The following is a 23,501-nucleotide window of genomic DNA, read 5'->3' as shown; positions in this document are numbered from 1 at the left end:
GGAAAGTGAACTTTTTAAAATAAATATAAAATACTGCCTTTGTCATCCGGTCCTCTAGAAGGCAGCACTTTCTGTTGCATGACATAGGTTTACATCACGAAGAAAAACTCCAACACGGAAGTAACGTTTGACATGTCGGTGTATTGCTTCTGTGGTACAGAAATGTTAATATATTACCAAAATGTTAATATATTAGCTAACGAATTAACGAGTTTGAAATGTGCTAAAGATACACTCAGAGCAGACACACATCCAGAATCTGTTTTCATTCATTTGTTCCAGATTCGGTCTGTTTATTGAGCAGCCAGTGATTGACTGGGTGAGTGTTTTTCATTTTATTTGATTTAATGCAAATATTACCTAGTATTAATGTACTAAACTGCGTTATTCGCGTCAGTTAAATATATTTCAAACTCGGTAGACTGCTATTTGTATAACAGGTGTTTACGGTAAAGTTCAGTTCATCAGTAAAGACGATCAATAAATAATTTTATAATCCTTCAACATTTATCCTTGTATACATTTGGATGTCTGTACAGTTCAGGGTCCACAGTTCTAGAATGTGTCTGTATTTTATGTGTATACTAAATAAAATGAAATCACTTTATTTATCACCATAATAACAAGCGTAGAGAAGTTATGCTTCATAACAATGCAGTGGTTTGGTACAGTATCTACAAAATACAGTATCTACTATACAATTGCAGTGCATACAGGTGAAAACAGTCAGCTAGCGTCAATCAAAATCAGTCTATAGAATATACGGTAATAGTAAAATGCACAGTAAATGTGGGATATACGCGTTCTTTGCAATATGATGGACATGAATTCAGTGAAACATTGTAATTTTGTGACTGAGATGTGATGCGTGTCTTGTGCAGCAAAGTAGCATGCAATGTTCAATTCATATTGTGACATAACATAATCTTGTTATCAAAGTAGCATGACATGTAATAATGTAAAGTGTGTTTGCAGGTGCATGTGTCTTTTATATGAGAGAGCACTGAAGATTTCATTACACCATGGGCCACAGGAGGAGAGGTCACACTCATGCACCTAAAACACCTTCATCTTTGGACACACACTCCTCCAGCACACACCGGCACGCTGATCATGAGCAGGGCATGAAGCACAGGATTTGTATGGTGTCTGACTTTTTCTACCCAAACATGGGTGGTGTGGAGAGTCACATCTATCAGCTCTCACAGTGCCTCATAGAGAACGGCCACAAGGTTGTCATCGCAACACATGCGTATGGAGACCGCCGTGGGATTCGCTACCTGACAAATGGCTTGAAGGTGTATTACCTACCACTACAGGTGTGTTTTACAATGTATTATATTATTTTAAACAGCTCATATTATACACATTAAACTTATCACACACATCTCATGCATGTTTTCATTTCAGGTTATGTATAATCAGTCCACGGCAACCACCTGCTTCCACAGTTTGCCGCTACTCCGGTGCGTGTTTGTGCGCGAACGCATCACAATTGTTCACGCTCACAGCTCCTTCTCCGCAATGGCCCATGATGCTCTGTTTCACGCCAAGACTATGGGACTCAACACTGTATTTACAGATCACTCTCTCTTTGGATTTGCGGACCTGAGCTCTGTACTGACCAATAAGCTGCTGACTGTCTCTCTGTGTGATACCAATCACATTGTGTGTGTGTCATACACTAGTAAAGAAAACACTGTACTGCGAGCTGCTCTTGACCCTGAAATCGTCTCTGTCATCCCCAATGCTGTCGACCCCACTGACTTCACCCCTGACCCCTGTCGCCGTGACGACAGCAAGATCACAATTGTGGTCATCAGTCGGCTGGTTTACAGGAAAGGTAGGTAGAGCATGGAGTTTTTATTTGCATTATAGAATAGTGTATTGGTATATTCAAGTTATGTTCGGGGGGCAATGACAATCTTCGAAAATTTTTTTTGTCAATTTCAAGAAAAGTTTAATTTAATGATTCTAAAAATGTAATGTGAAGTAACTATCAAGTAAATGAATTAACATTTTCTTTACACCTTGAATATACACTACCGTTCAAAAGTTTGGGGTCAGTAAGACTTGTAATAGTCTTTAAAGTAGTCTCTTACGCTCATCGAGGCTGCATTTATTTGATTTAAAAAAAAAAAAAAAACAGTAATATTGCAAAATGTTTTTACAATATAAAATAATGTTTTTTATTTTAACATACTTTAAAAAAGAATTTATTCCTGTGATGAAAAGCTGAATTTTTATCAGCTGTTACTCGAGTCTTAAGTGTCACATGATCCTTCAGAAATCATTCTAATATGCGGATTTATTATTAGAATGATCAATGTTGGATAATATCAACAGTTGTGCTGCCAAATATTTTTTGGAACCTGTAATTTTTTTTTCAGGATTCTTTCATGAATAACAAGTTTAAAAAGTACAGTGTTTATTCAAAATATAAATATTTTATAACAATGTAAATTATTTATTATTAACTTTTAATAAACTTTTAATTATTAACTTAATACATCCTTGGTGAATAAAAGTATTAATTTCATAAAAAAAAAAAAAAAAAAAAGAAACAATAAAAATGTACTGACCCCAAACTTTTGAACGGTAGTGTATGTAAGAGTAAATCAAAGTAAAAAATAAAATCTGATTTTAGGGAAAAAAAAGAAAATAAATAATAAGAATAAAAATGTCAAGATTTTTTAATTAATAAATATGTATATTTTAAAAACAGTAATAATAAAAGCTAATGTCAAGCAACTTAGTAAGGTTTTCTTTTCAAGAATTTCATTTTTAGGCAGTTTTAAATTTTGATATCAGGAGAGTTTTGCTATCACCTTGATTTTTTTTACCTCCAAATTTATACAAATATTTTTTATTAAATGAATGATTAATAATGAATTATTATGAATTCATTTTAGAAATGAAAACAGTGCTTGAACAGGTGAAAATTTGCATTCTATGTGTGAATTGCTTTTTAATTAATTTTTGAGCAAAGGAAAACACATCCAGGCCAAAAAATAGCATCATCTCATTGACCCTGTGATTTGTTGGCTGGTTGTTTTGCAGGAATTGATTTACTAAGTGGAATCATTCCTGAGCTATGTGGAAAGCATCCAGATCTCTGCTTTCTGATTGGTGGAGAGGGACCCAAAAGAATTATCCTGGAAGAGGTTCGAGAGAAATATCAGCTTCATGATAGGTAAGAAAGCCAGTGGGCATGAGAAAGGATCTCTAGATGTGAGTTTGTGTATAATTTCTTTACTTTCTGTTATTTTTATGTATATAAAGGGTTCGTCTGCTGGGAGCTCTGGATCATAAAGATGTGAGGGATGTTCTTGTTCAGGGTCATATCTTTCTCAACACTTCTCTCACGGAGGCCTTCTGTATGGCTATAGTGGAGGGAGCCAGCTGTGGACTGCAGGTATGTGGTGTTTTTTTTTCTATGAATATGTATGCGAGTACATATGTGGTTTCCTTGGATGAAAAGTATGTGTAATTATTACAGGGCTCAACAGCAAAGATTTTTGGCCCAGTCAGACTAGTAGTTCATGTTTTTAATGTTTTTAAAGAAGCCTGTTTTGCTTACCAAGCCTGCACCAGATAACTGTTTTTTTTTTTATATATATTTTAAAATGTAACTTAATCCTGTGATTTCAAAGCTGATTTTTAGCATCATTACTCCAGTCACATGATCCTGCTGAAATAATTCTAATATTCTCATTTGCTGCTCAAAAGACATTTATTATTATTATTATTATTATTATTATTATTATTATGTTGAAAACAGCTGAGTATAATTTTTTCAGGTTTCTTTGATGAATAGAAAGATCAGAAGAACAATATTTATCTGAAATAGAAATATTTTGTAACATTATAAATGTCTTTATCATCATTTTTGATCAATTTAAAGCATCCTTGCTAAATAAAAATATTAATTATGTTACAGTGTAAATATGTTTTAGTGTATAAAGATATTTAATGTTTTTAAAGTATTTTCTGCTTATCAAGGCTGCGTTTATTTGATTAAAAATACAGAAAAAAAACGCAATACTGTGAAATATTATTGCAATTTTAAACAGAATACCACTATTTCAATATAGTGTCACATGATCCTTCAGAAATCATTCTAATATGCTGATTTATTATCAATGTTGGAAACAGTTGTGCTGGTTTTTCAGGATTCTTTGATGAATAAAAGATTAAAAAGAACAGCATTTATATAAAATAGAAATTTTTGTAACAACATACACTACCGTTCAAAGTTTGAGGTTAATAATTTTTTTCTTTGAAAGACAATAATACTTTTATTTAGTAAGCATGTGTTAAATTGATAAAAAAGTGATAATAAAGACTTATATTATTAGAATTTTTTTTATTTTGAATAAATGCAGTTTTTTGTTTTTTGTTTTTTGTTTTTTTTATCAAATAATCCTGAAAATAGTATCACAGGTTCCAAAAAACTATTAAGCAGCACAACTGTTTCCAACATTAATAATAAATCAGCATATTATAATGATTTCTGAAGGATCATGTGACACTGAAGACTGGAGTAGTAATGGCTGATGAAAATTCAGCTTTGGATCACAAAGTATATTAAAATTAAAATTATATTAAAATTAAAACTGTTATTTTAAATTGCAATAATATTTCATAATATTACTTTTTTTCAAAAAGAAAAATACCCCTGGCCTACATGCCATTCTTATTATTGAGTCCTGATTCATAAATGTTCATCAGCGATCAAATCTAAATAACCACCGATTTGTGTGAGTGCGTGTGTACAGGTGGTGACCACGCGTGTTGGAGGTATACCTGAAGTCCTGCCAGATGAGTTGGTGACTCTGTGTGAACCATCAGTTCATTCACTTTGTGATGGCTTGGAAACTGTAATTGCAAAAATACGCACAAGAAATGTGGCTTCCCCTGCCACCGTCCACCGCAAGGTCCGAACACTGTACACTTGGAGAAACGTTGCCGAGCGCACAGAAAAGGTGAGTTTTAATAACATGCTTGAATTATTTGTTGGATGTACACTACCTTTCAAAAGTTTGGAATTGGTAGGATTTTTTTTATTACGTTTATGAAACGTGTTTAATGCTCACAGTAATATTGTGAATTATTATTACAATTAAAATAACTCTTTTCTATTTTTTAATATATTTTAAAATATAATTTATTCCTGTGATTTCAAATGTGAATTTTGAACAGCCATTACTCCAGTCTTTAGTGTCGCACGGTCCATTAATCATTCTAATATGCTGATTTAGTACTGGAGAAATAGTATTGTTTATTAATGTTATAAGCAGTTGTGCTGCCTATTTTCTCTTTGTGCAGGAAACCTTGATTCTTAGATTAATAGAAAATTCAAAAGAAGTTTATTATAAGTATTATATAGAAATATTCTTTTAGAGTATTTATTTAAAAAAAAAATTAAAATGGTAGTGTGTTTTATTATTAAATGTTATTACCATAATTGTACATGCCCACTCTTTCTGTGTTTGTTTCAGGTGTATAATCGGGTGTGCAGGGAGCCCGTTTTGCCATTGTCTGATCGATTGCATAGACTGCAGTCCCACTGTGGTTCGGTGGCAGGCTCCATTTTCTCCTTTGTTGCAGTCATCAACTTCCTCTTCCTGCTTTTCCTGCAGTGGCTCTGCCCAGATCATCTGATTGATGTTGCTATAGACTTATCAGGCCCTCACAGCCACATAGGGCAGCAGCTTAATAAGAAGAAAAGTAAAACACAAAACCCAGCTGTGTCCTGACTAAGGATCTAACATAAATTCGCATTAGTCTCATGATGAACTTTATGTGGGAGGAGAAGGATGCAAGTAATGAACTGAACTAAAACTGTAGTACCGGTACGTTATAGCGTACTATGGTACATCAAAACATGTGCAGACTACTGTTTACATTCATGTGTAAAGAGACCTCAGGTAAAGAGAAAGCTTTTAAAAGCTATCGTCAGCCACTCTTGCTTTTGCACATTGAATAGCTGCCTTCAACTAAACCCCCACCAGATAATAGTTTAAACTTTTTAATATTGTTCCCCAAATATCTTTAAATGTCTACATTCAAGATAAATGACAAACTTACATTTTTGTATTTACATTTTGCCAGCTTACTTTTTTTGTCTCACAGCATATCTGTATGGTGTAGATGTGATTCAAAATAACATAAATTAATTTGTGTTAATTTATTTCATCTGACAGTGCTTGTTTCTCTTTAAGCCAGTTCTTACTTAAATTGCTGGTTTTAATTGGCTGACTTTGGATAATGGTGTGAATGTATTTGAACTTTTTTTGGTTCATATGCAGCACATTTGATTTAGGGACTAAATTTTAGGGACTAGACTTTACTTTTCATACTTGATTTGTTTATCACACCTGTTTTATATCGACCTTCTCTGTGAGTATTGTGAACATGATTATAATGCACAAAAGTTCATACTACCTGAAAAAAGTGGGAATTTGAGTTATTTTTTTTGACACAATCTACAATAAACTTTATTAACATTCCATAAGTACACATTCTTTTATTATTTATATGAATATATTGGTCAGTGCTTTTAGGATTTTGTCCACACAATAATATACATTCAAAGGGGTCATCGGATGCCCATTTTCCACAAGCTGATATGATTCTTTAGGGTCTTAATGAAAAGTCTATAATATACTTTGGTTAAAAATGGTTGTGTAAAACAACACCCTTTTTACCTTGTCAAAAATGAGCTCTGCAAAAATCAACCCATTCTGAGTGTTTTTTTTTTTTACGTCACTTTGTGATTCCCCAATCCCTGTACCGGGAAACCCGGAAGTATGTGGAAGCAAGTTATGGCATTTTCTTGGATCTATTTAAAATAATAGGTTATTGTCCTTTGTTTTACTAATACATGTTTTCTTATTTTTGTAAAGGATGTCTAGGCTAAAATGGCACAGCTTAATTCTAATATATTTATTATGTCTAATATACAGAGCTGATTTGGTAATATGCTTGCATTGACTACATTAGGCTAATTGTTAATAAAAACTTTTAACCATACCTTGTTCCTTTATGTAATGAGATAATTTCACATTTATTACGATCAATTTTGACCTACCCATGGCAAATTTTAAACGTATCAAATTTAAAGGGAACAGTTCAATTTTAGTATTGTAAATGTATGTAAAATTATTGTAAAAGTCGGTATTGTATAATTGTCACTTATGTTATTTTTTTAAAGATGTGTTCCACTCATCATGTTAACATTTGAATGACAGAATCAACAGTTCTCTATATACAGTAGACTACACATGCATAGGCTAAATAGAGGTTGCTTCCTTTGATAGATTATATAAGTAACATGACATTGACCTTCAGGCCTTGTTCATTACAACTTAATATGAAATGTGTCCGGGTTCTCCACATACTTAAATATGAATTAAAAATAGTCATCCATTGCTTTATTTGGGTATTTTAATATTTATTATTTTACAAAATAATTACATTTAAAATTGTAAAAAAAAAAATATATATATACACTACCATTCAAAAGTTTCTGAACAGTAAGATTTTTATTGGTTTTTAAAGAAGTCTCTTCTGCTCACCAAGTCTGCATTTATTTGAGCCAAAATATAGCAGAAGCAGTAATATTGTGAAAGGTTTTTACTATTTAAAATAACCGCTTTCTATTTGAATATTTAAATATTTAAAGTGTAATTTATTCCTGTAATCAAAGATACATTTTCAGAATCATTACTCCAGTCTTCAGTGTCACATGATCATTCAGAAATCATTATAATATGCTAATTTGCTGCTCAAAAAAAAAAAACATTTTAATTGTTATTATTATCAATATTTAAAGCAGTTGGGTGCATTTTTTTTCAGGATTCTTTCATAAATAGAAAGATCCAGAGATCAGTTGATGCTGTTCTTCTGAACTTTCTATTCATCAAAGAAACCTGAAAAAAAGATCTACTCAGCTGTTTTCAAAATAATAATAATAATAATAAAAAATGTTTTAGCAGCAAATCAGAATATTAGAATGATTTCTGAAGGATCATGTAACTGGAGTAATGCTAAAAAGTCACATTTGAAATCACAGAAATAAATTAAATTTTTACTGAAATATAGAAAACTGTTTCAAATAGAAAAGAGTTATTTTAAATAGTGAAAATATCTATAAATGTTACTGTTTTTGCTGTACTTTGGATCAAATAAATGCAGGCTTGGTGAGCAGAAGAGACTTCTTTAAAAAGCATAAAAAATCTTACTGTTCAAAATCTTTTGACTGATAGTGTTTAACAAGACATATGTTCCAACTATCATAAAGTCTGAGCAGTTGAATGAACAGCTGAATTATCATATATATATATATATATATATATATATTGTGTGTGTGTGTGTGTGTGTGTACTTGTTTTTGCTACATTGTGGGGACATTTGAAACCGGCCTGTGGTCCCCACAATGTTAAAAAATTATTAAAAATAGTAAATGATGTTTTTCTAAAAGTGTAACGATGCAAACATGTTTTCTGTGAGGGCTAGGTTTAGGGTTAGGGTTGGGTTAGGGGATAGACAATATCGTTTGGTCAGTATAAAAACTATAGAAAAAACTAAAACTAAAAACTATAAGTCTATGGAAAGTCCCCACAATTCACAAAAACAAACGTGTGTGTGTGTGTGTATGTACACACACAGTGCACTGTTTCATATGTTCTGCACGACATAAAATGAATGCTAAATGAACGTGCAATTTTTTATACGCTGCCCCCCAAAACATGCACACACACACATAACACTCACCCACCCACTCACACAAACACACATAATATTTTTGTTGCTAGCTGAGTAATACCGTGTCTGTGCAGTTAAAAACACATACACATACAAACTGTTGTTTAGGCACATGTACATAAATGACGCACACATTCCTAAAGTTGTCAACGTTTTAAACCTTGATAAAGACCGAAGATCTTGTTTTTTTACTTTCCGACACGGCAAACAACAACAACTGAGTTACATATATTTATGTAAATATCTTCTGTAGCTTCTGAAGGGCAGTACTAAGTGAAAAAATATGACATTTAGGCAACATAAGAAAAATGTACACATCTTCATCCTGTTGAAAAGTTTACACCTCTGGCTCTTAATACATAGTTTTTCCTTCTGGAGTATCTGTGAGCGTTTGAACCTGAGCTGTCCCTCAGTTGTCCTCAGTGTGAAAAGATGGATCTCAAAATCATACAGTCATTGTTGGAAAGGGTTCAAATACAGAAAAATGCTGAAAAACCAAAGAATTTGTTGCACCTGAAAGATTTTTCTGAAGAACAGCGGGCAGTTTAACTGTCAGGACAAACAAGGGACTCATGAACAACTATCACTTCACAAAAAAAACACACACAGCTGTGGGTCATTCAGGTAATGACACAGTATTAAGAATCAAGCGTATGTAAACTTTTGAATGGGGACATTTTTATAAATTCAGCTATTATTCTCTTTTGTGGACTATATGTAAACATCTTTTATGTGAAATATCTTATTCAGGTCAGTACTAAATAAAAAATAACATGCATATGATCCCTTGTATTTTGGTAATATAATATATATATATATATATATATATATTGCAGATATATGCAAAATTTTGACCTCAACTGTATGTAAAATTTTACTCTAAATGTGCAGCTGTTGAGTATAAGTGTGGTATATTATGGTAAAGTGGTTGTTTTTGTTGTAGATAATCGTCAGGGTCTCTCGGGATCAGGAATCTTATGCTAACACCCAAACAGGGCAGATAATACACACCCTCAACCATTCAAGGCTAAAACCAAGAGCCGTTAACACACACTTATCGCCCGTTCGGACTGCTTTCACACGCATGCACATTCAATAGCCTCCCTATCCAGCTAGAATGGTCCTGTTCCTGCATAACACTGCATGTAAATTATGTTTTGCTGGAGTGGCAGATACTGTATCACCAATTACATTTGCACTTACATTGGCTTTGGTTCATAGCTCATTTTCTTTTTAAAACAAAATTTAAAGTCTCGCTTACTGTATATGCAAAATCATATCTGTTTTTAGGTTGTATATCAAAACTGGTAATTTTAAGAGGAACTTATTGTCTTACTGTAATGAAAGTTTAATTTATTTTATTAATTTGTTATCTGAAACTGGTTAAAGTGCCTTTGTATGTGTATGTTTTTTTACTATATTTTAGCTTCTCTACCTCTTTTGACTTATTTTGAGGGGGTGTGTTTATGCGGGGGATTCTCACCTCTCAAATTTGAGGAGATGGGGGTGCAAGCACATATCAGTGGGAGGTGCATTCTTGCCAAGGGGGGTTCTTGTTTCTCTGAAGGCCATATAAACTCCTCTGAAGAGTTTCTCTGTGCTCCATTATCTCAGTTGTTCTCTTTCTGCAAGGTCTCTGAGTTGTGTTCTTGTGAAGTTTAAAGATGGCTTTGGTTCATGATGAAATGAGCATCTGGAGTAAGCCATGGGATCACAGGTTTCACTTGTATGGAGGACAAGTGTGTAATACACTAATGACAGGTAAGTTTTCATCCTCTACCTCTGCTGTTTTTTCTCTTCCTGAATGTTTTTAGTAGTCAAACATACAACGTTTAACACAAGGACCAAGCTCCTAATTTTATTGCGTTTTTTACACTAAAGTATTAAATTGTTGTGATACCCACTGAATTTTCACCACTGGAGTATAATACATGTATCATGAGAGCAGCATCAAGTCAGTGTTGGGGAAGAAATACTTATTTTAAAGGGATAGTTTACCCCAAAATGAAAATATTATTAGGTTTGAAAAAAGTTGTTCCAAACCTGTATGAGTTCTGTTAAACATGAAAGAAGATATTTTGAAGAATGTTAGTAACCAAACAGTTTACGGTAACCATTAACATCTATGGTATGGAAAAAATACTATGGAAGTCAATGGCTACCATTAATAGTTTGGTTTGGAACAACTTGAGTTAATAATAGGAAATATTAATTTTTGGGTAAATTATCCATGTAAAATGCAAAAAGTGTTTTTTAGGAGAAAGGAATGGTTTTGTCTGTACATATACACTACCAGTCAAAAAGTTTTAAGCAGTAAGATTTTTAATGTTTTTTTAATTAGTCTCTTCTGCTCACCAAGGCTGCATTTGTTTGATCCAAAGTATAGCAAAATTAGTAACATTTAGTTTTTTTTTTAACTATATAAAATAACTGATTTCTACTAGAATATATTTTAAAAAAATTATTTATTCCTGTGATCAAATCTACATTTTCAGCATCATTACTCCAGTCTTCAGTGTCACATGATCCTTTAGAAATCATTCTAATATGCTGACTTGTGTTCAAGAAACATTTATTATTATTGTTATTATCAATATTTAATATTTAAAACATTTGACTACTTTTTTTAGGATTTTTTGATGAATAGAAAGATCCAAACTTCAGCATTTATCTGAAATAAAAGCTTTTATATACACTATGCCATTCAAAGGTTGAGTCAGTATAATTTTTAATTAATTAATTTTTTTTCCGGTAAAGAAATAATAGAAATTATTACTTGTATTTAGCAAGGATGCTTTAAATTGATTAAAAGTGATGATAAAGACATTTATAATGTTACAAAAGATTTCTAATTTAGATAAATGTTGTTCTTATGCATTTTCTAAACGTCAAAGAAACCTGAAAAAATTCTACTCAGCTGTTTTCGACATAATAATAATAAATGTTTTTTTAAGCAGCAGGATATTAGAATGATTCCTGAAGGATCATGTGACTGGAGAAATGATGCTAAAAATTTAACTTTAAAATCACAGGAATAAAATACATTTTAAAATACATTCAAATGGAAAACAGTTATTTTTATATTTAGTTATACATTATTTATGTTTCAACATTTTTACTGTTTGTACCAAATAAATGCAGGCTTGGTGAGCAGAAAAGACTTCTTTAAAAAACATTAAAAATCTTACTGTTCAAAAACTTTTGACTGATTGTGTACATTATTTTCAATTTATATGAAAACAACAAAAGTGCAGGCTAAATGGCATGTCCTCATTTAAATATCCATTTAAATGTTTGTATCACTCCTTTATTAGGTTGCTGGGATGACAGAACACCTCTACACGATGCTGCTTTGCAAGGAAGATTGCTGCCAATGCGAAGACTCCTTTCACAGGTACTGATAGAAGAAACGCTGGCGTAACATTCTTCAAATTTAATCCACTTATTTTCCCGTTTTATGAGTCTGGCTTCCAGTCTCATCCGCATCCAGCTATTTTTAGCTGTACAAACAGTATGTTTTGCTGCTTGATATTGCTAATTGGTGTGTCTTATGATGTTACTTTAATGTATTATCTTAATTATGAGCACACTGGTTTGTAGAACAAACAGTTTTACCATTTACTGCACGTTGTTGTTCTTCTCGTTATTACTGCTAATGAATCGTGAAGTCTTGCCCATAGGCTTACTTGCGCATTGAAGAATAAGGTAGATAGCTAAATAAAGCATTTGGATGCTTAAACCACACTTATACATGTATCATCACACTAAATCATCATCTAAAATCAGTCCAAGTGGTACTTTCTGGGACTGTTATATGTATGAACCAAATGGTTCCTTTTATGAATGAAGAAAGTGAATTGTCCTTATTTGCATGTGTACAGGGCTACAATGTGGGAATAGCTACATTAGATGGAATCACACCACTGCATGAAGCATGTGTTGGAGGCCACTTTACCTGTGCAAAACTTCTCCTGGAGCATGGTGCTGATGTATGTATATACCTTTCTCTTTATTTACAGTATCTGCCTTTATTTTGCTCATTGTCTCTGCATAAACATGTATTAATGGATAACATATATGCATTCAGGCCAACGCTGTCACTTTAGATGGAGCCACTCCCCTCTTCAGTGCATGCTGTAGTGGAAACCCTGCCCTGGTCAGTCTCATTCTGATGTACAGCTCTGTGCACCATCCAGCTCATCTGCAGAGCTCACCTCTCCATGAAGCAGCAAAGAGAGGTATGTGTGATGATTTATGTGAATGCACTGCAAATATTGGAATATTAGTAACTGGATGTCTATATGTACATGTCTTAGGTCACACAGCATGCGTTGAACTGCTGCTGTCCAATGGTGTGAATGTGGACATGGAGGTTCCCAGCATAGGAACACCACTGTACTGTGCGTGTGAATCAAAGGCAACGGAATGTGTACAGATCCTGCTGACCTCAGGTCAGAATCACACAAACCACTCCTAATGGGTTAATAAATACATTTTTAGGGCTATTACAGAAATATAATTCTTGTTTTTTACATTTACATACATAGAGTTTTTAACACTGCTTTTTGTCTTCCTCTAGGTGCTGATGTGCAATGTGGGCGGGGTCTTGACACACCTTTACATGCTGCAACCAGGGTGGGCGGGGCAAAGGAGGTGGAGCTATTGTTAGAGCACGGGGCTGATCGGACATCAAAGAACTCTGAAGGAAAAAAACCTCTGGAGTTGACTACAGATCAGAGCATTAAAAATCTCTTGCAGACTACAGGTAAATATAAACAGGATCTAAAGACTGTGTGTGCCCCTGTGTGCTGCAATACTGATTTTGATTTGGTTCTGCAGGTACATGCTCTCTGTCTCAGCTGTGCAGATGGTGCATTCGGCGTTCCCTGGGACAAAAAGGACTAAACAAAACCAAAATGCTTTCTTTACCACATATCCTGCACAATTATCTTCTCTTTCATTAAAACACACATAAACATTCCCTGTGTAGTGTCCAAACACGATTCATGTAGTAATCTTGTTCTTTTTGAATGACACTTTGTACACATTTTTATTTGTAAATAATCTTTTTTGTAAAAGTGTAGCCTTTTTTGATTTGTAATAAATATTTTTATACATTCAAAACTTATTCTTTTGTTGAAATGAATGTATGACTGTATCGGTACAAACACATGAACACACACACATTGGGTTTCCATGTTTTATGGGGATATTTAATAGACGTAATGATTTTCATATTGTACAAACTGTGTTTTTTATCCCGAACCCTACCCCTGAAACTGCACCTCACACAAAACTTTCAGCTATTTTAGATTTTCAAAAATTGTTCTGTATTATTTATAAGCTTGTTTCAGCATGGGGACCAAAAATGTCTCATAGCTTATTTATGTTTAATTTAAGTATCAGATGTTCCTTCCAAAACTCCTTAGAAGAAGTAAAATTAGACGCTAATATGACCATTGTTAACACACAATATGAGTACTTTTTTAATGTTTTTTTTTTTTTTAATTGTTTGAGTTTATTGAAATTTCTGTCCTGAAAGCATATCTTGACAAATCTTAAGTTTTTGAAACTTTTGAGATTTTTCCTGTAACTGGAGACATGGGATAATTGGGTGAAGTAAAAACCTGAGAAGGCGATTTAAGTAAATCCTTTAATTGATACACTACCAAAAGTTGAACAGTAAGATTTTTGATGTTTTTTAAAGAATTCTCTTCTGCTCAGCAAGCCTGCATTTATTTGATCCAAAGTACAGCAAAAACAGTAAAATTTTGAAATATTTTTACTATTTAAAATAACTGTTTTCTATTTGATTAAATTTTAAAATGTAATTTATTCCATCATTATTCCAGTCACATGATCCTTCAGAAATCATTCTAATATTCTGATTTGCTGCTCAAAAACATTTATTATTATTATTATTATTATTATTATTATTATTATGTTGAAAACAGCTGAGTAGATTTTTTTTTTAGATTTCTTTGATGAATAGAAAGTTTAGAAGAGCAACATTTATCTAAAATAGAAATCTTTTGTAACACTATAATTGTCTTTATTATCATTTTTGATCAATTTAAAGCATCCTTGCTAGATAAAAGTATTAATTTCCCAAGGAAAAAAAATACAGACTTTGAATGGTATAGTGTATAATTTTACAAAAGCTTTTCATTTCAGATAAATGCTGACCTTTGGATTTTTTTTTTTCTTTAAAGATTTTTAAAAACATTAAAAAATCTTACTGTTCAAAAACTTTTGACTGGTAGTGTATATTATGCATTTAAAATATGCTTTTGGAAAGTTTTAACATTAATGAAATGATGCAGATACGAATATGCAACAATAGAAGTGTATGTATACGTATTATTTATAAGCTTGCTTTAGCATAAGGACCAAAAAATGTCCCCACAAGGTCAAGATTTTCTGGTATTACTATACTCAACAGACTATTTTAAATGTCTGTTACCTCTGTAGACGAGCATTGCCTGAACTAACCAGCAGGTGGCAGCTTTGTAATATAAGTGAGATTTAAATGTTTTTTCCTTCATGTAATTTTATAGGATAGATTATGATAAATCACAGACTCTATAAATGGCTTTAGATTCTACCTGTTTTCAGTTTATAAGTGCTTTATGCTAGTTTTTTTTTTAATACAATATAGCTTCAATACAAAATAACAAACGGTGACAGAAAATAGAGGCTATTAAAATTATAACATATATTAAAATTAAAATTAAAATAAAAAAGTCTGATTGACTGACTGTCTCTCTGTCTATCTCTCTATGTATCTGACTCAACATATGCTGAGAAATATGCTGAGGATATTCCCTCTCCAGTCTCAGTTGCACAGCGTTTGAGAGAGAGAATATGGCACTCCTATGATGCAGACGCGAAGAAGACTGTGTGTGTGTGTGTGTGTACGCGGTCACGGGGAATCCGTGGGAGCGTAAACTCCGCCCACGCCATGAACATCTCAAGCGGCGAGTGCGTGGGGGGGTTTGCCTTGCGCTCGGAGCTCGGGCTGCAATGAACACAGCACTCCAAAGCTGCTCATGAGCATGTAACAGGACTGCAGTTCACGGGATATTCATGAGCGAACACTGCGGCAGGTAGGACATCAGTTTATCTCTTGGTGTGTTTCATGTATGCGGGTTGAGGGAATAAACGCGGCTTTACGGTGAGATGGACGCAGGAACTTCAGCGTTCCCATTCTGTCTCCTCTTCAACTGTCTGTATTTTCTTTCTACATCGGTTACATCATCTTAAACAACCTAAACCCCACAAAAGTCAGTGTCAGAGGATATTCCCTGACAAACAAGCCTGTTTTAACGCTGTTTGTGGCATTACATGTAATGTCGTCTCACCAGGTGTTTGAACAGGTGCAATGCAGCAGAGCGTTTCTTGTATTTATCGAGGTAGCCTGAAGTCGTATTCATATTTTTGTACAAGCAATTTTTGTTAAAGTTCAAAAGTGCCACCCCGGTGGTGTTTATTGCACATATTATATGAGGCTAGTTGTCCCACTTTTTACTCCAGTGAATATTAATAGGGTAGGTTTATTTTTGAAAGTCAATTTCTGTGTGGATAAATGCCTTAAAGTCTTGGGGACAAAATGTCTTTGTGTCCCATTCACATGACTGCTATTGAGAAAGTATTAAGATATTTTTGTAGCATAATTCACAAATGGATAGAATTTATTAATTTAGCCTATTTAATTTTAAAACAATAAAACTTTTCAAAAGAATTCAAGCCTTTTTGCAATTACATATATGAGGATAACTAACATATAATCCTAGCCAAAACACCTTTGCACAGAGATGATTTCTGTAGTCCGCAAGATGCTCTTTAACATGTTTACACAGCTTTACGCACTTGCCAGGCGTGTGCTGTGTTTATCTTTGAGTATGATTTAGTATCTAGAGCTATTATGACGTCATGAATGGCAGACTTGCCCAGTAGTAAGTTGTTGCTTGTAAATTATCTAATTTGGTTTTTTCCACCCCTTTAATATTTACAAACACATTTTTTGTTAAAGCTGTTACTGTGATAATCACACTGAGAACCAGAACAGATTTCCTTCTAGTGTACAGATTCAACTCCGTGGCTGCTCACGGGAGTAGAAGAATGCAAGGGATTCACAGATTTAATTATTTGCTTATCACAGAGGTGATGGAAAAAACACCTCTTAGCATTTTAGCCTTGTCACATACTGATAGTACGCTGTTTAAGATGTGATGTGTCATCTTTCGTGCACAATGGCCAACAACATACAGTAAAAACTTCTGGTTTTCTGAAGCATTAGCTATTTATACCCGAGTGAGACATAATCAAGATAAGAGGCAGCTGGAGGAACAGCACATCGGTTTGACTGGTCAGGCGAACGTTGTATTGCTCAGATGTTCATACTCTTTCATAGCTCAGGACACTGAAACTCCTTAGAAGAAATAAAAGTAGACACTAATGTGACAATTGTTACCATACAATATGAGTATAGAGCTATAAATAGCATAGTGCTTTTTTTTACGTCCCTATGAGTCCCTCAGTTGTCCTCAGTGTGAAAAGATGGATCTCAAAATCATACAGTCATTGTTGGAAAGGGTTCAAATACACAAAAATGCTGAAAAACCAAAGAATCTGTGCGACCTAAAGGATTTTTCTGAAGAAGAGCGGGCAGTTTAACTGTTTAGGACAAACAAGGGACTTATTCATGTCCTTTATTTAACCAGGTAAAAACTTATGAACAACTATGAACAAACAAACAAATAAACAACAAAACCCCCAGCTGTGGATCATTCAGGTACGAACACAGTATTAAGAATCAAGTCTATGTAAACTTTTGAACAGGGTCATTTTTATAAATTCAACTGTTAATTTCTTTTGTGGACTATATGTAAACATATTTTATATAAAATATCTTATTCAGGTCAGTACTAAATAAAAATAACATGCATCCCTCTTATTTTGGTATAATAATTAATATTTTGCACGTATATGCAAAGTTTTGACTTCAACTGTATATATTACATTTCTGCATTTAAAAGATGGTTTTAGAGAGCTTTGTTAATATTGTAATATTGATAAAATTATGCAGATATGAATATGCAACAATAGAAGTATTTGAACTAGAGATCGACCGATATATCGATTTACCGATATTTTTCCCGATATTTAAGCATTTTACCATAATCGGTTATCGGTTTTGTAATATCCGGTTCACCGATAAACGTTTTGAGAATTGCGCGCATGCAGCGCGCCTGAGGGGAGACCCGACAACAACGGCGTGTAAAGGTAAAGCATAGCCTACTTTCTTGCTTTGCTGGCAACTTTATTTAATATAACAGCCATTAATGTTCATATTAGATGTGATACATATGTAACTAGTTTATGCAGCTTGGCTCGTACTAGACGAACTTACAGTGATGTAAAATAATTCAAGTCCTGCCTGAATTAAATAATATACTGCTATAAATGAGCACATGTTGGAAATGAAAACGCTGAATTTAATTCTCTCTCTTTTGCCTACATGTCATCATTAGCCTCATGTCGGAGTCACATATAGGCTTAAACCGTCGTAAGAAATAGAGACGAACTCAGTCATGTAATAATCCTTGCCTTTTAGGCCTATAGATATAGGCCTAAAAGAGTTAAAGTATAAAGCAATGTTAGTTTCAATGTTAAACATGGATAAATGTGCGCTATTAGGCACATACCCAATGGTTTGTGTGGAGAGTGGAAGCTAAAGCTGCTTACAGGACACGGAGGCGCCAGCGCGATCACTAATCACATTTCTTTCAGTGGAAACAGTTTAATTATTCCGTCATTTTTGCTCATAAAGGTAGAGTATTGCCTTTATAAAACAATCATTATGCGCTTTCTGTTGTCTCAACTGGAGCGCTTCACAAAAATAAATCGAAACTCAGCGAATACAAACCGCACAGACATGATAAATATACATACAGAAAGCTCAAAATTATTACTTAACGAAATAAATCAAATCGAAAACAAAAACTCTTTTATTATGTGATGTAATGATGCTTTTCTCTCTAAAGGCGCGTCCAAATAGAAGATGGCGAGTCCGGATAGGCAAATTCATCCTGAAATCACTTACTCAGAAAACACTTGTTTATTAATAAATAATTAAACAATCTCCTTACTATTTTCCCATCTACACATTCATGATAATTACTTTTGTTGGTGCTTTGCAGCAAGCTTTAGCCTATTGCGTGCACTTGAACGCGGATCTCTACCCACTGCGTTGAAGGCGCGCTCGCTGTTGCTGCTGATGGAGACACTAAAGGCGGGCGTACACGGTGCGATTTTTGAGGTCGTACGAGCTCGCATGCGATTTTTTTTGGTTATCGGAGGAAATCGTCTCTTCTCGTATGGTCGGGGCTCGTATGGTGTGTGAGAAATTACGAGACGAGCAGAGTGCCTTACGAGCACTTCCCGACCTTACGATCATTTTTAAACATGTCAAAAAACTTCGGGAGCTGTCGGATTGAAAGCGTGACGTGTGTGCTGTTGAACGAGCCGATTTGTTGAGCAAACTGGAAATGACCAATCAGAAAACCATATAGCAAAAGTCCTGAAGGCAGTTTTATGATTCTGCATTACTGTTCTTCCACAACAATACAACATGTAAGATGCAGTATGTATACAATAATACCTAAACTATCCAGCATTTTAACATGTATAAAAACAACGTCACAAATTGCAGAAACTTGCATGACACGCAATGATTGTGTAATTTACAATATCTTCCACGACGACGATTAAGAAAAGAAAGTCCATGTTGTTCTCTGCCCTTCAGCCAAACTCTTTGCCATGCCCTTCGTTTTCTTTTCTTTTTTTGTTTTTTCGCAAGCCATTGCTGCCACAAAGAAAAGGATCTCTTCCTCAGAGTCCATGTTTTTGGCGCGGAACTTCGTGAATGTGATTGCCTCGGAAATCGGCAGGTTTTAAAATCGTGCCGTGTACCACTGCGTCCGTAAACAAAGTCACTCGTGACGTGTGCGTGGCCATACGGTCTTCCGACTGTCCGAATTCGCACCGTGTACGGCCGCCCTAAATGCCTTCCGAGCCGGTCTCAAAAAAGCGAAAGTGAAGTCTCGTGTTGTTTCCACCAGCGGGGAATTTTTTTATCACCATAAATTGTGGATGACAAAAATATAAAAATAAGGAGAAGCCTAAAACAGACGCGAAGCCTGACCCGCGTCTGAGCTATGACGTGAAAATTGTCCCGAAGCTCGGCCCTAGGGACGTAAAAAAGTCAGGCTGAAATGCAGGGCTCTACGTTCACTCACCGGGTTGATGATGCGCTGGCCACCGCATGTAATTTTTAACACGATTCACTTGTTTAAAACATTCTCAATTATATTAACATTTACTAGAACCATTATTTTTCTAATACACTTCTAAATATATACAATATGGAAATTATTTATTATCTTAGCCAGCGATCACAGTTTGAGTATACTTAGATGTAAATGCATAGTTTGTTATATTCCAATATTCCAGAGAATATACATTCTACATTTATTTTGCTCATTAGTGTTGCAGCTGATGCGATTTATAAATAAAATGTTTTTATTGTTGTAAAAGATTAAATTTTACATGAAAGACTGCTAATTTTCAACACTTTTTAAGATGACTTAAAGGAGGAAAAACCAAAGTGAAGTATGGACTTACTTCACTCAGTCACTGATCTACCTTATAACAGTAAATAAACATCGGTTCTGCATATCGGTTATCGGGCACATAATTATGCAAATAATCGGTATCGGTATCGGTAATAAAAAATCAATATCGGTCGATCACTAATTTGAACCATAAAAAAACCACCATTAAATAACTGAGTGTCCAAAATATTTGTAATAGAGTGACTGATACACACAGTCATACACACAGATAATGTATTATACCTTCCCTATAGAGGAAAGAGTAATATTGATTATTAACTCTACAGACAGGAAACATTAGTGGCAGCAGGAGCATAAAAACTGAATCAATTCCATAAAAAAAGAATGAAACCCATCTAAATTTTAAGGTCTTTTTGTAATTTTAATGTGCACTGGTCCTAAAAAACGAGAATGTGAGTTGAAAAGCTTAATCGACATCACAAATAGAGGCACCAAAATCATATTCAGACAGTACCTCAATATAAAGTGCTCTAACATTTGACTAACTGCACGTATCTTTCTACTGATGTCCTTTTAACAGTCACAATCTCTCCATAACTGACATTTTGTATTGATTTGTGTTTATGTGTGTTTAAATAAGATGCATCCATTAAAGATTCAACGGGGCACAGCTGGAGAGAAGGACAACAGTACATTGCATTGCATGCTGTTAGTCCATTAGTCCATGATGTACTTCATACTTGGTCTGAATGTTTGTAGAGGAGATGCTGAAAAATTCCAACTCTAATTACATAATTTCATTTATATTTGCCCCTTTACATGAATCATATACAGTATTTGTCATATATGACTTTGAAATAGACCATGTTGATGTCATTTGGTGATTAAAAAGTTGTTCCTCTTTGTGTCAGTTCTTTACACAAAGATCTTTGAGTAAATATTGTGTAATACGTCATTTCTGTCATTAAATACAATAAACATGTACATTGGGATTATACTGACCATTTTCCACCGTGCTGTTTAGATTTAGATATTTGGCGACGAATGCTCAAAATCTCTTATTTGTCGGCCGCTGCTATACTTACTACCCAAGACCTAATCTGCATTTCATAGCTTTGCTTTCCTTTTTTATTATGCTAATGCAGCCTCTCTGAAAGGCATAAAACATGTATGAGTCTAATCTCCATTAAGCCAGGTGTTGCTGGTGAATGTGTCTCCATCATTAGAGGAGTAATTACTGAGCTGAGAGCTGGACTGGCAGCTTGTTGACTTGCTCTCCTGAGATTTATGCACTGAACTACATTTCCCATGGTTCTTGCAACATGCTTCTCATCTTTAATGTTGCTTTCAGGTCATGTCAGGATGATCGTATTTACACGTGAACGGCACCACAGTGTCTTAATTACCAGAGGGAAAAAGCAGGATTGTAAGGGGTTTCATGATAAAATGCATTCAACGTACTTGATAATTTATAAAGTGACAGGCTTGTGCAACTACATTTCAGCCTGAGAAAGGTAAAATGGCCAGATAAAAGACTAATTACTAAACCTAATGTGCATCCAGTGCTCTTCATTAGGCTGCACTAGAGCTGAAAATCTTCCTGTCTTTTGTCAGTAAGTGAAAAAGAGATAAACAAACATGAAACCCTATCCTTTTTCCCCCCAAACCAAAGTCATTTGAACTCGCATCACATCGTAACGATGACTTCTGAGCTGATAAATAGGAATTTCCCGGGAGGAGGATTCAAAGGCAGTATTATTTTTGTCTGGTGTCTTAATATTCACCCGAGCCTGGGGTACCAATGAATTAACAGTGCTTGTGGGTGTTGTTAAAAGTGTTGTTGTTGTTGTGTCTTTTTAATTAGTCAAGGTTATTGAGGTGTGGAATGGATTGGGCTTTTTATTGTTATTTAAGGATTTAGTTACACATGAAAATGAAAAATTGTGAAAATTTGAACAGAAAAGCATTTATTCAACCTGCTGTTGTTTAAAATCCTTTTAACTTTCGTCACAAAAGATGGAGACAGTTGCTTTAATTTTATCACTTTTAGAGATGCAGCCCAAATCCGAATAGAGGGTTTGCACTTATGTCATAATTTGGCAATGTTGGGAAGGTTTCTTTGAAAATGTAATAGGTTACAGATTACAAGTTACTCTATTTAAAATGTAATAAGTAGTGTAACTTTATTTATTAAAGTAATGTAACTTATTACATTTGATTGCGTTTTGATTGCTTTTCTAAATTTCTAATATTTTCAGCTGGTAATCATTTTGAAATGTTTAAACCAGGCAGAGTTAACCTTACATTAGCACTCAACACTGATTACTGTCAGACCTAATCACTTGAATTAAGATTAAGGGATAATATACATCTTTATTTTGCGATAACAATTGACTGGATGTACATTATCCTACTTATTACACAGCTACTTGCCACAAAAATAAGTAATTAGACAGGAAACACTGATCTGAAATATTTGAACGCAAAGCTTTTATGAAGAAATCAGTTGCTAGCAAGCAGCAAGTTCAAACTAGACAGACATTTAAGGAATACAGTGCAGTCATAACACTTTTACATTTAACATTTCACCACATAAATAATTAAGTACTAGTACTTTCAGTACTAGTTTGTTAGTTATCTTATAATCTATTACAGTGTACAAAACAAAATGACAGCAGCTGCGTTTGTATAAAAACAATAGAGCGAGTCCACGATACCAGAATGACAGAATTAAGAAATTGAACACCTGATATTGAAGAAAAACTATCAAGCGTATAGCGCTGACTTAAGTTGCCTGGATGAGTCTGTGTTATTAGCTTTTACCAGTTGTTATTGGGGATTAACATACCTTGGAATGTCATGACTGACCAATCAGAATCAAGCATTCCACAGAGCTGTGTAATTATTTAATTTAAAGCGCAGCCACCACAAATTCAGACTTAACACCTCTTATTTACTTTGAGATCATTCTGATGTTAAATACAGATTTAAAATCATAAGAAGAAATAGTTTAATAACTATTATACTGGTTTTGAAATCAAATGTTTGCGTAGTTATGACTTTAAACACTGGCATCTAACAATGCCTTGGAAAAAA

The 23,501-nt window shown here is 34.0% G+C and overlaps 3 protein-coding genes across 5 annotated transcripts in view; all 3 read left to right on the top strand.

Moving 5' to 3' along the window:
• The first annotated feature begins 103 nt into the window (after positions 1-103).
• Positions 104-6,999, top strand: piga (phosphatidylinositol glycan anchor biosynthesis, class A). 2 transcript variants are annotated; one of them, XM_051120096.1, is made up of 8 exons: positions 104-154; positions 283-319; positions 976-1,319; positions 1,411-1,843; positions 3,061-3,193; positions 3,283-3,415; positions 4,779-4,985; positions 5,502-6,999. In XM_051120096.1, exons 3-8 carry the CDS (start codon positions 1,023-1,025, stop codon positions 5,757-5,759), a joined length of 1,461 nt encoding a protein of 486 aa, XP_050976053.1. In that variant the 5' UTR covers positions 104-154; positions 283-319; positions 976-1,022; the 3' UTR covers positions 5,760-6,999. The 2 variants fall into 2 exon arrangements, with proteins under 2 accessions (XP_050976053.1, XP_050976052.1); XM_051120095.1 differs by having other exon boundaries at positions 114-319.
• Positions 7,000-10,394: 3,395 nt separating this feature from the next.
• Positions 10,395-13,733, top strand: asb11 (ankyrin repeat and SOCS box containing 11). The gene is made up of 7 exons (XM_051119852.1): positions 10,395-10,530; positions 12,084-12,163; positions 12,651-12,758; positions 12,857-13,007; positions 13,086-13,220; positions 13,349-13,534; positions 13,609-13,733. Exons 1-7 carry the CDS (start codon positions 10,434-10,436, stop codon positions 13,731-13,733), a joined length of 882 nt encoding a protein of 293 aa, XP_050975809.1. The 5' UTR covers positions 10,395-10,433.
• A 1,997-nt stretch (positions 13,734-15,730) lies between these two features.
• sytl5 (synaptotagmin-like 5) overlaps positions 15,731-23,501 on the top strand; it is a 31,246-nt gene continuing 23,475 nt past the window's right edge. For both annotated transcript variants that reach the window (XM_051119922.1, XM_051119921.1), the window contains exon 1: positions 15,731-15,875. The gene's annotated coding sequence lies outside the window, so the exon portion shown is untranslated. The remainder of the gene's footprint in view (positions 15,876-23,501) is intronic.

Source organism: Labeo rohita, chromosome 9 (assembly GCF_022985175.1).
Source record: "Labeo rohita strain BAU-BD-2019 chromosome 9, IGBB_LRoh.1.0, whole genome shotgun sequence".
Lineage (NCBI taxonomy): Eukaryota > Metazoa > Chordata > Actinopteri > Cypriniformes > Cyprinidae > Labeo > Labeo rohita.
The sequence above is the reverse complement of the archived record's forward strand: the minus strand, read 5'-3'. Positions and strand labels throughout refer to the sequence as shown.

What these genes read in the sequence shown, in the direction of transcription:
- asb11 (XM_051119852.1), top strand. Translation starts at nt 10,434, where the DNA reads ATGGCTTTGGTTCATGATGAAATGAGCATCTGGAGTAAGCCATGGGAT. An exon ending in CCATGAAGCAGCAAAGAGAG is followed by an intron (nt 13,008 to 13,085) that starts GTATGTGTGATG and finishes TACATGTCTTAG; the next exon opens with GTCACACAGCATGCGTTGAA. An exon ending in AAATCTCTTGCAGACTACAG is followed by an intron (nt 13,535 to 13,608) that starts GTAAATATAAAC and finishes TTGGTTCTGCAG; the next exon opens with GTACATGCTCTCTGTCTCAG.
- piga (XM_051120096.1), top strand. Translation starts at nt 1,023, where the DNA reads ATGGGCCACAGGAGGAGAGGTCACACTCATGCACCTAAAACACCTTCA. An exon ending in TGTATTACCTACCACTACAG is followed by an intron (nt 1,320 to 1,410) that starts GTGTGTTTTACA and finishes TTTTCATTTCAG; the next exon opens with GTTATGTATAATCAGTCCAC. An exon ending in AAATATCAGCTTCATGATAG is followed by an intron (nt 3,194 to 3,282) that starts GTAAGAAAGCCA and finishes ATGTATATAAAG; the next exon opens with GGTTCGTCTGCTGGGAGCTC.